The 12,453-nt window shown below is 38.6% G+C and overlaps 1 protein-coding gene across 1 annotated transcript; it reads left to right on the forward strand.

Moving 5' to 3' along the window:
• The first annotated feature begins 10,336 nt into the window (after positions 1 to 10,336).
• rgs16 (regulator of G protein signaling 16) lies at positions 10,337 to 11,622 on the forward strand. The gene is made up of 5 exons (XM_047375445.1): positions 10,337 to 10,497; positions 10,706 to 10,789; positions 10,896 to 10,957; positions 11,122 to 11,288; positions 11,376 to 11,622. The coding sequence occupies exons 1-5, from the start codon at positions 10,454 to 10,456 to the stop codon at positions 11,589 to 11,591; spliced, it is 573 nt and encodes a 190-aa protein (XP_047231401.1). The 5' UTR covers positions 10,337 to 10,453; the 3' UTR covers positions 11,592 to 11,622.
• Positions 11,623 to 12,453: the final 831 nt, after the last annotated feature.

The following is a 12,453-nucleotide window of genomic DNA, read 5'->3' on the forward strand; positions in this document are numbered from 1 at the left end:
TTATCCCTGCTTACCTTCTTGGTTATTTCTACAGTTTGCATCCTGGTTCCAGTTAGTTCCCTGCATTATTTACCCAGTTGTAAATAAACACTTTACTGAACAATACCGTCTCCTGAATTGCTTTCTGCATGTGGGTCAAATCCTTTAAACTCAATATGACAAGGAGTCCAGAAACTCAGTACACTCATCATGTCAAAGCTCTGCATATCTAATGTGAAATTAGGTACATTATGTCATTGGTTTGTTTTTACCTACTAATTAATATCTCTTTTTTTTTTATATTACATAGATATATTCTTTATTTATCATCTTAACAGTGCAGAAAATGCGCATACAAATGCACTTTATTAGAACATATTTTTCAAAATCAGGATAAGACATCTTGTTTTAAAGTGGAAGCTATGCAACAAATACTGTCAATGACACATACAGTATGTATTTACTGTATGCATTTATCCAGCCCAGTGTGCCAAGGACAGCCATGGCTGATTTGATTGAGTCAGCTAATGCAGTGAAGATGGCAAGAAAGACCTCTCCCTGGATTTTACCTAACCTTTGAGGAGTCATTGTGCTGATGTGGGGGATGTAATTGCACAATTTGTTGCCACCTGAAGGTCAGAGCTTGCCTGAGGTGACACCTGGCCAACCACTCAACCACCAACAACACTGTGATGTCAGGCCTCTCCCACCAGTCCCAATGACAAAGCCAGAAATGATAATGAAGGTGTAAAAAAAAATAAAGAATGCTAATTAACAAGGGGCTCTTCTGTTATAAGATAATCACTGCCCTTACAGTTACCAAATTCATTACACCTTCCGTCAATGCCCCTTTTTTATGTGCAGCGATAAAAGCACAGAAATATTTGAAATATATATGATAACTTTGCAGGTGTGTATATAAGATAGGACTGCTGTGGTTGTCTCTTTGTAGGGCTTCTGGCTTTAGATGTTTGTTTCCTAAATAAATAATACAAAAATGGGTTGTTATGCCCAGGAGGAAGCTTTGAAAGGGGATTCTAAGGTCTGATTTCTTAGATTCACTCAACTGTTCATGGAATTCTTCCCGGATATCTAGGCAACAGAGACTTTTATTGTTGATCATCTATCATCGTACTTTGCCATTTAGAGTTCTTTTAGATCCACATATATACACATGTGACACAGCCACACATTTAAAAATTGCCTTCAGACTTTGTGTACATTAAAAACAAAAATGTACACATTCTGTAGATTGGATTAAAGATTTGATCATAACTTTCATAACTGTTCCTTAATAATTGGATAATCTCTTTGTGTAAGAAACGTGTGAAGGATATTTGTATGCCTTTTTATTACCAGTCAAGGTTGCTAATCATTTCTGCCACAAAATGTTTGCTTCACTGCTTGGTTTACTATCAAACAGAAGGTTGTTTATCATTCAGTTGTCAACAATATGTCCCATTGTTCAAGCAAACCACCTCTAAACAAGCTTTCCATCTACCACCAGCATCATCGTAATCCTTCTGAGCAGACCGCCCTTCCCATAAATAATAATAATAATAATCATCTTTATTGGTCATTGCACATATACATTACAACAAAATTTGTCCTCTGCATTTCACCCATCCCTTACAGGGAGCAGTGGGCTGCCATTGTGCGGCACCCGGGGAGCATTCTGGGGCTAAGGGTCTTGCACTGTTGTATTGCTCTTGCATCTTATACTGCTCTATATTTACTCTCACTCACTTAAAACTGTGCACATATATTTATATTATATTGTAGATATGTTTATACTGTTTAATTTGTATTGTATTGCACCGACTACGCCAAAACAAATTCCTTGTATGTCCAAAAACGTACTTGGCAATAAAGCTTTTCTGATTCTGATTGCTCAGTGACCCAGAGTGGTAATCTGTGGGAAACAAACCTGGCCCCTTGTGTCCCCTTTGGAACACAAACCTCCTGTTCTAACCACTAGGCCACCACTAAACAGTAAGCTGTTATTCCCTTTCAGCAACCTAGAAAATCTATCTAACCATCTTTCTCAACCTAATAAGTTCTTTTTTTCCAGATGCAGTTGAAACACATTTCCACTGTCTTGAATATTTCCCTGATTCACTTTTCCTCTGTACATGTTTTAAAATGGTTTACCGTCTTGTGTCCTGGATTGATTCTGCATGTGGTTCAGGAAAGTAAACAAGAATATAACAATATGTATAGGGTATCCTTGTATAAAAAAAAATACTTACTATAGTGAAACATTGCTTGAACTGTTGAAGGTGTTTGTTCCAGAACTTTAAAAAGAAAGACGAACAGAAAATTTCAGTTTACTCTTCACAATTCAAAAATAATAAAAAAAAAAAGCCCACAACAGTTAATGGGAGGAATAATCAGAATCTAGAGTAACATTTACATGTAACAAGTTTCAGGCTAAAGGTCACATCTTCCTCTGAGCTTCTTTCATCATCTTTGGAAAATAATCGTAGATTCAATTCAGTTCTAAAATACTTTATTAATCCCAAAACTAAATTAAATGTTGTTGTAGCTCATTATGTAGGTTTCTTCAAAGAGCCGTTGTAGATGCTGATGGCTGTGGGCAGGAAGGATCTCTTGTAGCGCTCCGTCTTACAGCAGATCTGAAGAAGCCTCTGACTGAAGACACTCTGTTGTTGTGCAATAGTCTGATGAAGAGGATGCTCAGGGTTCTTCATAATGTTCTTCCTTTTATGAAGAATCTTTCTGTGCACAATGATTTCCAGAGGTTCCAGGAGTCCCCAGAACAAAGCTAGCCTTCTTTTTCAGCTTGTTGAGCTTTTTTAGTCCCTGGCTCTGATGCTGCTTCCCCAGCAGATGATGGCAGAAGAGATCACAATCTCCACAACAGACTTATAAGATATGCAGCATCTTGCTGCAAACACCAAAGGACCTAAGCTTCCTGAAGACGTACAGTCTGCTCTGTCCCTTCTTGTAGATGGCTTCACAGTGGCAGCTCCACTCCAGTCTGTTGTCCAGGTGAACACCGAGGTATTTATACTCCTCCACCACTTCCACCTCTTCTCCCATGATAGAAATAGTTTTTGACTTGTTCCTGTTTCTCTTAAAATCTACAATCATCTCCTGTTTTAGTCACGTTAAAAATGAGATGATTGTTTCTACACCATGCCACAAAGCGGTCCACCACCTTCTTGTACTCATCTTCTTGTCCATCTCTGATCCACCCCATGACTGCAGAATCATCCGAATATTTCTGTAGGTGACAGGTGTCTGTCTTGTACTGGACGTCTGAGGTGTACAGAGTGAAGAGTGAAGGTGAATATGGGGCCAATCAAGGACACTTAAAGGTCAAAGCCTTACTTTACTCACTGTCCGTATTATTTGTTGGCCTGTTTACCTCACGCTACCTCAGATGTGCCTGCACATCTCAAGAGTCTCTTTCATTTGGGCTCAGCTGTCTCAAATAAAAAGGCTCATCCCACAACACTGCTACTTTCAGAATTTAGGTCCATATGGGTTCTGCTACACAAACAAGAAGGTGGGATTGGGATCATCTTCTCATCAGGTGGGTGATGATACACTGTCCTCCCAGCTGCTGTTGCCAATGAAAAAATATACGGATTAAATAGGGGGTCTGTTTCACCTACTTTCACCCCCATGATGGAATCAGAGCAGTTAGGGACAGGAAGTAAACCAGCATGCAGTATTTTCCTATACAGCATACTGGTTTAGTATTCCCAACTTCTAATGGGAATTTGTTGTTTTTTTTTAATCTTCTGACCTCAAGACTTTTAAAATAGCATTATCAGTCAACCATTAATACAAGAACAATTTCTTTATTAAAAGGATTATAAGAGGAGTTTACACTTTCTGTTTATTAACAGCATGGAAAAAAGTAAATGCATTTCTAATGGGGCATGGAGCATAATTTTTACAGCAGATGTCAACAATAACCAAGGCAATTCATACAAAAAAAAACCAAAAAAAAAAAACAAACAAATTAGTCCACAAATTATGTGCAGTAAAATAAAATAATATCGGAATAACTGTATACGAATATTGAAATGTATTGTGTAGAAAGGCTTTTTTGTCACTGAAAACTTCAAAATATCACTTGTATAAACTAGTGGCTGTCAGAATTGTGGGTTTGGAGGCAGGACCAGAATGCAGAACATGGCGAGGAGGCCGCATGGTGAGTAGAAGTAGTTAATGAGATGGTGTACAGCAGACCTACAGGTAGGCAGACAGACAGAGTGCAGTACAGGCAGGTAATCCTAGGGAACAGGTCAGGAGGCTAACAAAAAATAAACCACTGGAAGAACTCGGGAAGATACAGGGTAGTTAACAAGAGGAACCAGGGTGGAACAATGAAAACTAGAGAGCTTATAAACTGAGGGAAGTGGAGTGTGGACCAATGCGAAAGGGAGAAGAATAATGAACAGGTGTGAGGACAAGCTGCAAGGAACTGAGGGGGAATGTATCTGATGGAAACTAATTTGCATGAGGAACTGAGCAGTAAAGAAACTAGACAAAACAAAACCTGGGAGAATTCTGACCTAAAAGGAAAATAAACCAACACATGAACACAAGAATCTAGAAAGTAATAAACTAACAAAAAACCCAAAATGGCAGATCCTGACAGTGGCATGAATTGCTCAGGCGATTGGCTGGGCATTTTCCTAAAAACAGCTGAGAATCCATCAAAAATATTTTTTTTTCTCCATGGTTTCAATATCTATCCCCTGTCTTTCAATTTTATTACAAAAAATAATAAACTAATTTGTTTCGATTTCCTTTGTATGTGTGGGTGTGATGGTCCCTTCTTTTTAAACATAGGGAGGGTCTGTTTTTAATATTTTGTCTTATATTATGTTTCTTTTATTTAGGAGGTGCACCTGAAAAGTCACCTGGGGCCACGCCTCCTATCTATAAAAGAGCAGTGCTTCCGTGCATAAAGGAGATGGGGTTCCTGCTCCTCCCTACTTCTGCAACGCGGTCCACATTGACGCTGCCGGTTATTTGATTTTTCAATTTTAACACTGCGTAACATTTCAAAATTCTTTCATGGCATGCATCTACATGCCCCCACATTAGCTAAACATATATACTGATTACACACACACTGTTCATTAATTATTGTTTTGTTTTGGCTCAATAAAGAGCTTAATTGGTTGCATCCATGTCTCCCTGCTTTTGTCACGGCTAAAAGAGCTGAGTTGTAACAGTGGCTTACTTGGTTTGTTACCAACACCTGATGCAAGTTTATTATGAACAGACCCATAAGAAATATATTTACTTAGAAAAACATTAACATGTTCAATACTTGTCCCTGCTAAGTAACCTTGTGAGATGTAAATTGTATTACAGACAATGCAACAGATTTTTATGCTCTTAAGAACATCATTACACAGATTATTTGATCTGAAAAGCTAAAGCAGAACATTATACACGTGGCCATTGGGGTTGAGACCATTGGCATTTTGCAGCTTATCATCCAGTAGATTTGATAACTATGAACTGATTGAATTAAAAAGCCCATCCCTCAGAAAAGACTAATATTAGTTTATTAAAACTCTCAATTCACAAAATCCTGCTTTTTATATAGGGCTTTTTGTGTAAAAATTAAATATTAATTAAAGATAATGCAGAGTTTGAATTTTGGTATTGTGTCACAATGTACAATGTTAGGAAAATAGCACATCGCCTCAAAACAGACAGTCTGAGCATGCTTGTCTGTGTAGTCTACATTATGGTATTAATCAGTCTCTAGTCTCACAACTGCAACTGCTCTACGCTTGACAAGTGCACATAAGTGAGAACACATCCCGCTGGACATTTTTGCATGGGCTCCTTGTTTATTTTAGAAATTACATCCTGTTGTTTGTTTTTAAGGCATTTAATGAGTTAGCACCATTATACTGCCCGGATATTCTGACTTTGCACACTCCTGGGAGGTCCCTGGGGCCAGGTGAGCAGATGGTCTTGGATGCACTGAGCAGCACAAGGCAGATTGGGATTTTACCTTAACTGCACCAGAAACAGCCTCTCATTTCACATCATGAATTTAAAAAAGCCATTTACAAACTTTTTTATAAATTCCTCGGTGTTTAGTGTAGACAGATTTGTAACATATGTTTGTCTTACTTATTGTTTTGAAATACAATAATGCAACTTTGTTTTTGTTAGTATTTTTTATTGCTTTACACTCAGTCTTTAACAGATACAACTCTTCAGACAACTCTGGTTGTTTTTAAAATATAATCAGTAACTTACACTGACTAATAACATACAGCTTTTGTCAGAGACATTCAATAGGTTACTAGGAAATATATTTAAACAGATAAAAATACAAAATAGATGAAACATTTGCATTTAGCATTTTAACAGCTTGTGACAGAAGGATATTTAACAGTCTGGTGGTTCTGCTTCCCTTGTGTGGGTGTAAAAAGTCTGCAACTTACAGCAAACTGTCCCTGCAACAGCTCGGAAAAAGATCTCGAACAGAATTTAGGACCAGTCCAGTGACCTTCTCAACTTCCCTCACAATCCTCTGCAGGCTCCTCTTGTCTGCCATATAGCAGTTAGAGTAATACACTGATATGCAGTGAGTCAACAGACTTTCAGCTACAGGTCCTTCTCAAAATATTAGCATATTGTGATAAAGTTCATTATTTTCCATAATGTCATGATGAAAATTTAACATTCATATATTTTAGATTTATTGCACACTAACTTAAATATTTCAGGTCTTTTATTGTCTTAATACGGATGATTTTGGCATACAGCTCATGAAAACCCAAAATTCCTATCTCACAAAATTAGCATATTTCATCCGACCAATAAAAGAAAAGTGTTTTTAATACAAAAAACGTCAACCTTCAAATAATCATGTACAGTTATGCACTCAATACTTGGTCGGAAATCCTTTGGCAGAAATTACTGCTTCAATGCGGCGTGGCATGGAGGCAATCAACCTGTGGCACTGCTGAGGTCTTATGGAGGCCCAGGATGCTTCGATAGCGGCCTTTAGCTCATCCAGAGTGTTGGGTCTTGAGTCTCTCAACGTTCTCTTCACAATATCCCACAGATTCTCTATGGGGTTCAGGTCAGGAGAGTTGGCAGGCCAATTGAGCACAGTGATACCATGGTCAGTAAACCATTTACCAGTGGTTTTGGCACTGTGAGCAGGTGCCAGGTCGTGCTGAAAAATGAAGTCTTCATCTCCATAAAGCTTTTCAGCAGATGGAAGCATGAAGTGCTCCAAAATCTCCTGATAGCTAGCTGCATTGACCCTGCCCTTGATAAAACACAGTGGACCAACACCAGCAGCTGACACGGCACTCCAGACCATCACTGACTGTGGGTACTTGACACTGGACTTCTGGCATTTTAGCATTTCCTTCTCCCCAGTCTTCCTCCAGACTCTGGCACCTTGATTTCTGAATGACATGCAGAATTTGCTTTCATCCGAAAAAAGTACTTTGGACCACTGAGCAACAGTCCAGTGCTGCTTCTCTGTAGCCCAGGTCAGGCGTTTCTGCCGCTGTTTCTGGTTCAAAAGTGGCTTGACCTGGGGAATGCGGCACCTGTAGCCCATTTTCTGCACACGCCTGTGCACGGTGGCTCTGGATGTTTCTACTCCAGACTCAGTCCACTGCTTCCACAGGTCCCCCAAGGTCTGGAATCGGCCCTTCTCCACAATCTTCCTCAGGGTCCGGTCACCTCTTCTCGTTGTGCAGCGTTTTCTGCCACACTTTTTCCTTCCCACAGACTTCCCACTGAGGTGCCTTGATACAGCACTCTGGGAATAGCCTATTCGTTCAGAAATTTCTTTCTGTGTCTTACCCTCTTGCTTGAGGGTGTCAATAGTGGCCTTCTGGACAGCAGTCAGGTCGGCAGTCTTACCCATGATTGGGGTTTTGAGTGATGAACCAGGCTGGGAGTTTTAAAGGCCTCAGGAATCTTTTTCAGGTGTTTAGAGTTAACTCGTTGATTCAGATGATTAGGTTCAAAGCTCGTTTAGAGACCCTTTTAATGATATGCTAATTTTGTGAGATAGGAATTTTGGGTTTTCATGAGCTGTATGCTAAAATCATCCGTATTAAGACAATAAAAGACCTGAAATATTTCAGTTAGTGTGCAATGAATCTAAAATATATGAATGTTAAATTTTCATCATGACATTATGGAAAATAATGAACTTTATCACAATATGCTAATATTTTGAGAAGGACCTGTATAATAATAATACAGTGATAAACAAAAGATACTATTGTTGCCTTGTTTTCATCTCTGCTTTAAACAGTGAGATTATCTGTTTAGGAAAATGCCCCAAATTAGTGCAGGTCAAGGCTTATGTGGCACCCAAAGGCAAACCTCATTAGATAAACATGAGGCCACAGAAATAGTCTTGCTTCTAAATTTGAGCAATGAACTCTATAAAGAGCTATGTATTGCCAACAACAGTCAGTTCATCTGGGACGCTGAAATATTACTTTAGATACACACACACATATCATGTTCTAGTAAACAGGACCTTTTTTGTCTGAAAGTAAGCCACTGCTATTGCTCAGTCATGTATTGCCTCAGATCCTCAAATGTCCCTTTAATCACAATCACATAACAAGCAACTTACTTTATTGTATTCAGCAGCTGAGCATCCATCCAACCTGCTTTCCCTAATGGAGTTAAGCAAAGACTTCCTTCACGTCATTTCTTGGAATGAATGCTTTCATTACGCTACTCTCCAGAAAGATTGTAAGGTGTGATTTGGTTTACTGCTAAAGGAATTAAAGCGAAAGCAGCTGCTGAGAGGACAACCCAGGATGTCAAAAAGGCCACTGGCTTTTCATGTCTAAAAAAGTCAGCTGATGAGCTTCTGAATGTTCTCCAATTTCCTTCTGTGCAGAGTATGTCATGATTATCCATTTACTTTGGATTTCATTCTGACTCATCTTACAGCCTGCAGTATGATCCATGTTTATTTTGTGTTTTTTTCTAAGACATTTTGCCTTTCATTGCTTGCAGAACTTAATTATTTCTGCTTGATCCTGGTGAGTCTGGTCTAAAACTAAAAAGTTAAATGGTATGTAAAGAGAAAAACTTTTATTTAAAAAACAAATTCACATGAATTCAAGTTATATCTGTCCAGATTTGAAGCACTAAAGCACATTTTGTGAAAATTCAGTTTTTCTTAAAATCTACAATCATCTCCTTTGTTTTATTCACATTCAAGATTAGATGTTTTCCACACCATGCCACAAAGCAGTCCACCAGCTCCCAGTACTCATCTTCTTGTCCATCTCTGATCCACCCCACAACTGCAGAATCATCCGAGTATTTCTGCAGGTGACAGGAGTGTGTCTTGTACTGGAAGTCTGAGGTGTACAGATTAAAGAGGAATGGCGAGAGTACAGTCCCCTGTGGTGCTCCTGTGCTGCTGACTACCTGGTTAGACTCATAACCCTTCAATCTCACAAACTGTGGTCTGTTTGTCAGGTAGTCTTTGATCCAGGAGATTGCTGAGGCCTCCACTTGAGTCTTCTGGAGTTTCTGACAAAGCAAATCAGACTGAATGGTGTTAAATGCACTGGAGAAATCAAAGAACAAGACCATCACAGTGCTGCTGGCTTTGTCTAGATGACAGTTGAGCAGGTATACCATGGCATCTTCATCTCCAACTCCACAGCAATAAGCAAACTGAAGGGGGTCCTGATGGTTTACTGTTAAATAGTTATTTTACTATTAGGATCAACTAATTGTGACTCAACTAGTTACTTTACTTTTATTCTGCAGTATGCTTAATCTAGAATCTACCACAACCCAGTCTGCTGTTAATTATTATAGAGTTATATTCATTCTTTGAGTGTTGATCTATAAAAGTTACAGAACGGATTAGACTTTCTTTGCTAATGATTATTCAAATTGAAGTGAAATGTTGAGGGACTACCTGACATGATTAACTATATAAAAAGAATAAAATCTTGTGGTTCTTTTTTATCAATTAAAACACATACTTATTATTTTGTTTATAATTTTTTTCATGTCAGAGAAAAAATTATTGAATGAATATGAGTAAGTCGGTTTGAAAGAGAAAAGCGAAAAGAGGAACATAGAAAAATCCTGTGGTTGTTTTGGAAGGTGTGGGAGAAAAAGCAATCCATCTGCTACCAGAGACTTTTATCATTTAACAGTAATTTCCCAGCCTCGTCCTTGCATGTTCTCTCCTGTTTACTGACTTCATCATTTCTCCCTCTCTCTGTCTGTTTTTGTTCTCTGCCTGTGACCCTCTCTGCTATTGGCTGACAGAGCTGATGACACATCAGAGGCTGTGGGCGGTAGGGCGGTGGGATTATAAAACATCTGCCCTGTCTCTGCTCAGGCACAGACAAACAATTACGCTCCTGACTGAGCTTTGCCGAAAGGAAACTTAAGCACCATTACACTGAGATACTCCCCTGCACCAGCTCCCAGTGCTGCTATGTGTAAAGGACTTGCATCGCTACCTGCCTCGTGCTTGGAAAGGTACATTCACCTTTATGCAAAGACTGATATTTTTGATTGTGTGTTTGGGAAGTAAGTTTTGCATTTGTATATGGGCATTTGAGAAGCACAGAAGAGGATTTTCAATGTAAGCTGTTTTCCAACAGTATTTAGGACTTTATTTTTCTGTGAATATGAAATGATGTTCTTGAGAAAAATGTATCTAACATTTTGCTTCTTTTTCTTTCAGAGCAAAGGAGCTTAAAGCAAGGCTGCGAATCCTTCTGCAAAAGCCAAATTGGACTTTATCCTGCTGCAAAATAGGGAAAAATAAGTAAGCATCACACAAATATGACATTATTAATGCTGTAGTAAAAAAGATTTTCTGATGTACTTTACAGAATTCCAGCTTTATTTAAACTTGTTTTTCACTATTCCAGACTAACCCTGGAGGAATGCCTCAAGTGGAAAGAATCATTTGAAAAGCTCCTGTCCAGCAAATGTAAGTTCACCTATGAATTCATGCTTTTTATCACATTTTCACAACATTAATATGATATGGTGTGCGCTTGGTTTCCCATAGATTACTCATATACACATGATTACGTATGCAGCCTCTAAGAGTCCATCAGGTGTAATTACTAATTGAATTTCCTCTCTTTGCAGATGGACTGTGTGCCTTCACAGCCTTCCTGGTTTCTGAATTTAGCGAGGAGAACATTGCGTTCTACTTTGCCTGTGAAGATTACAGACGAATCAAGTGTCCTACCAGGCTACTCACCAAAGCCCAGAAGATCTACAGTGAATTCATCAGCAGTGAAGCTCCACGAGAGGTAAGGAGAGACAGAGTTAAAGAACATCTTTGAAGTGTCTCAAATAAAAACTCTCAAACTGACTATGTCTTCTTCTGTGTTTTGTAGATAAATATTGACCATGAAACCCGTGACATAACCAAAGCCAACATGCAGGATCCCTCACCATCTTGTTTCGACCAGGCCCAGCACAGGATCTACATGCTGATGGCCAAAGACTGCTACCCTCGCTTCCTCCACTCTCCAACCTATAGAGATCTACTGTGCCAAGCCAAACCAAGCACAAAAGCCACCAATCTGCCCCAGCTGGAGAAGAAGGTGTGACATCAACTTTACGTGAGCCTACAAGGGATGTTAAGCAGTTAAGCATCCTTAAAATGTAAACACCCATGAAAGGTACAGCATTTGCTACTGTGTCAAGAAGCTGGTGCTTGGACACGAGACCAGACGCAGAGATTGCTGTGAGGAAATTGGCAGCAAATGGGCCAGTGGTGCAGATTCATTTCCGGCAAAGGAGGACACTGAAAAGGAAGAGCAATTTAATGAAAAGTTGTTAGCTTTGTCACAAAGTTGACTGATGTGCCAATACCAATAAAGTTTAGAAAGCCATGTCTTTAGAATGTTAAACTTAACTGGCTGAATGACAATCAAAGAGGAAGATGTGGAAAAAGCACTTTTATTAGCCACTAGGCAACCTTTTTATTTTTCTTTCCTCTGGTTGTGATGTGCAATGATCTTTAAGAAGTGTATGTTGTGTTTTTGTAATAACTGTGTCGTACTTTATAAATTTGTATTTATTGGTATTTATTTGCCTGCAATGTGATTGTTGTTTTTTACCAAACAATGATAAAAGTATGTTTAATTGATATTGTTTTTATTCCTTTGTTTTTTTGTTTTGCTTAAAAGCAAATTGTCTATATTATCTGGAAAATAAACTGTGGAAAAAATATATATATTTGTGTCTTCATTAAGCAAACTTGAGGTTTAAAAATTATGTAGAATTTAAATTGTATTGGTTACCAGGGCTAAGTATTTAGTCTTGACAGAGAAGCAAGTCTGATAAAACATAAAACAGCTTTAGTGGGATTTTAAGTATCTTATTTACCCTAGTGACACAGATGAAAGATTGACTGGTCACATTGCGCAAATATACAGATACCTCCCCGTGCAATCATTCATATTATCT

Source organism: Girardinichthys multiradiatus, chromosome 9, assembly GCF_021462225.1.
Source record: "Girardinichthys multiradiatus isolate DD_20200921_A chromosome 9, DD_fGirMul_XY1, whole genome shotgun sequence".
Lineage (NCBI taxonomy): Eukaryota > Metazoa > Chordata > Actinopteri > Cyprinodontiformes > Goodeidae > Girardinichthys > Girardinichthys multiradiatus.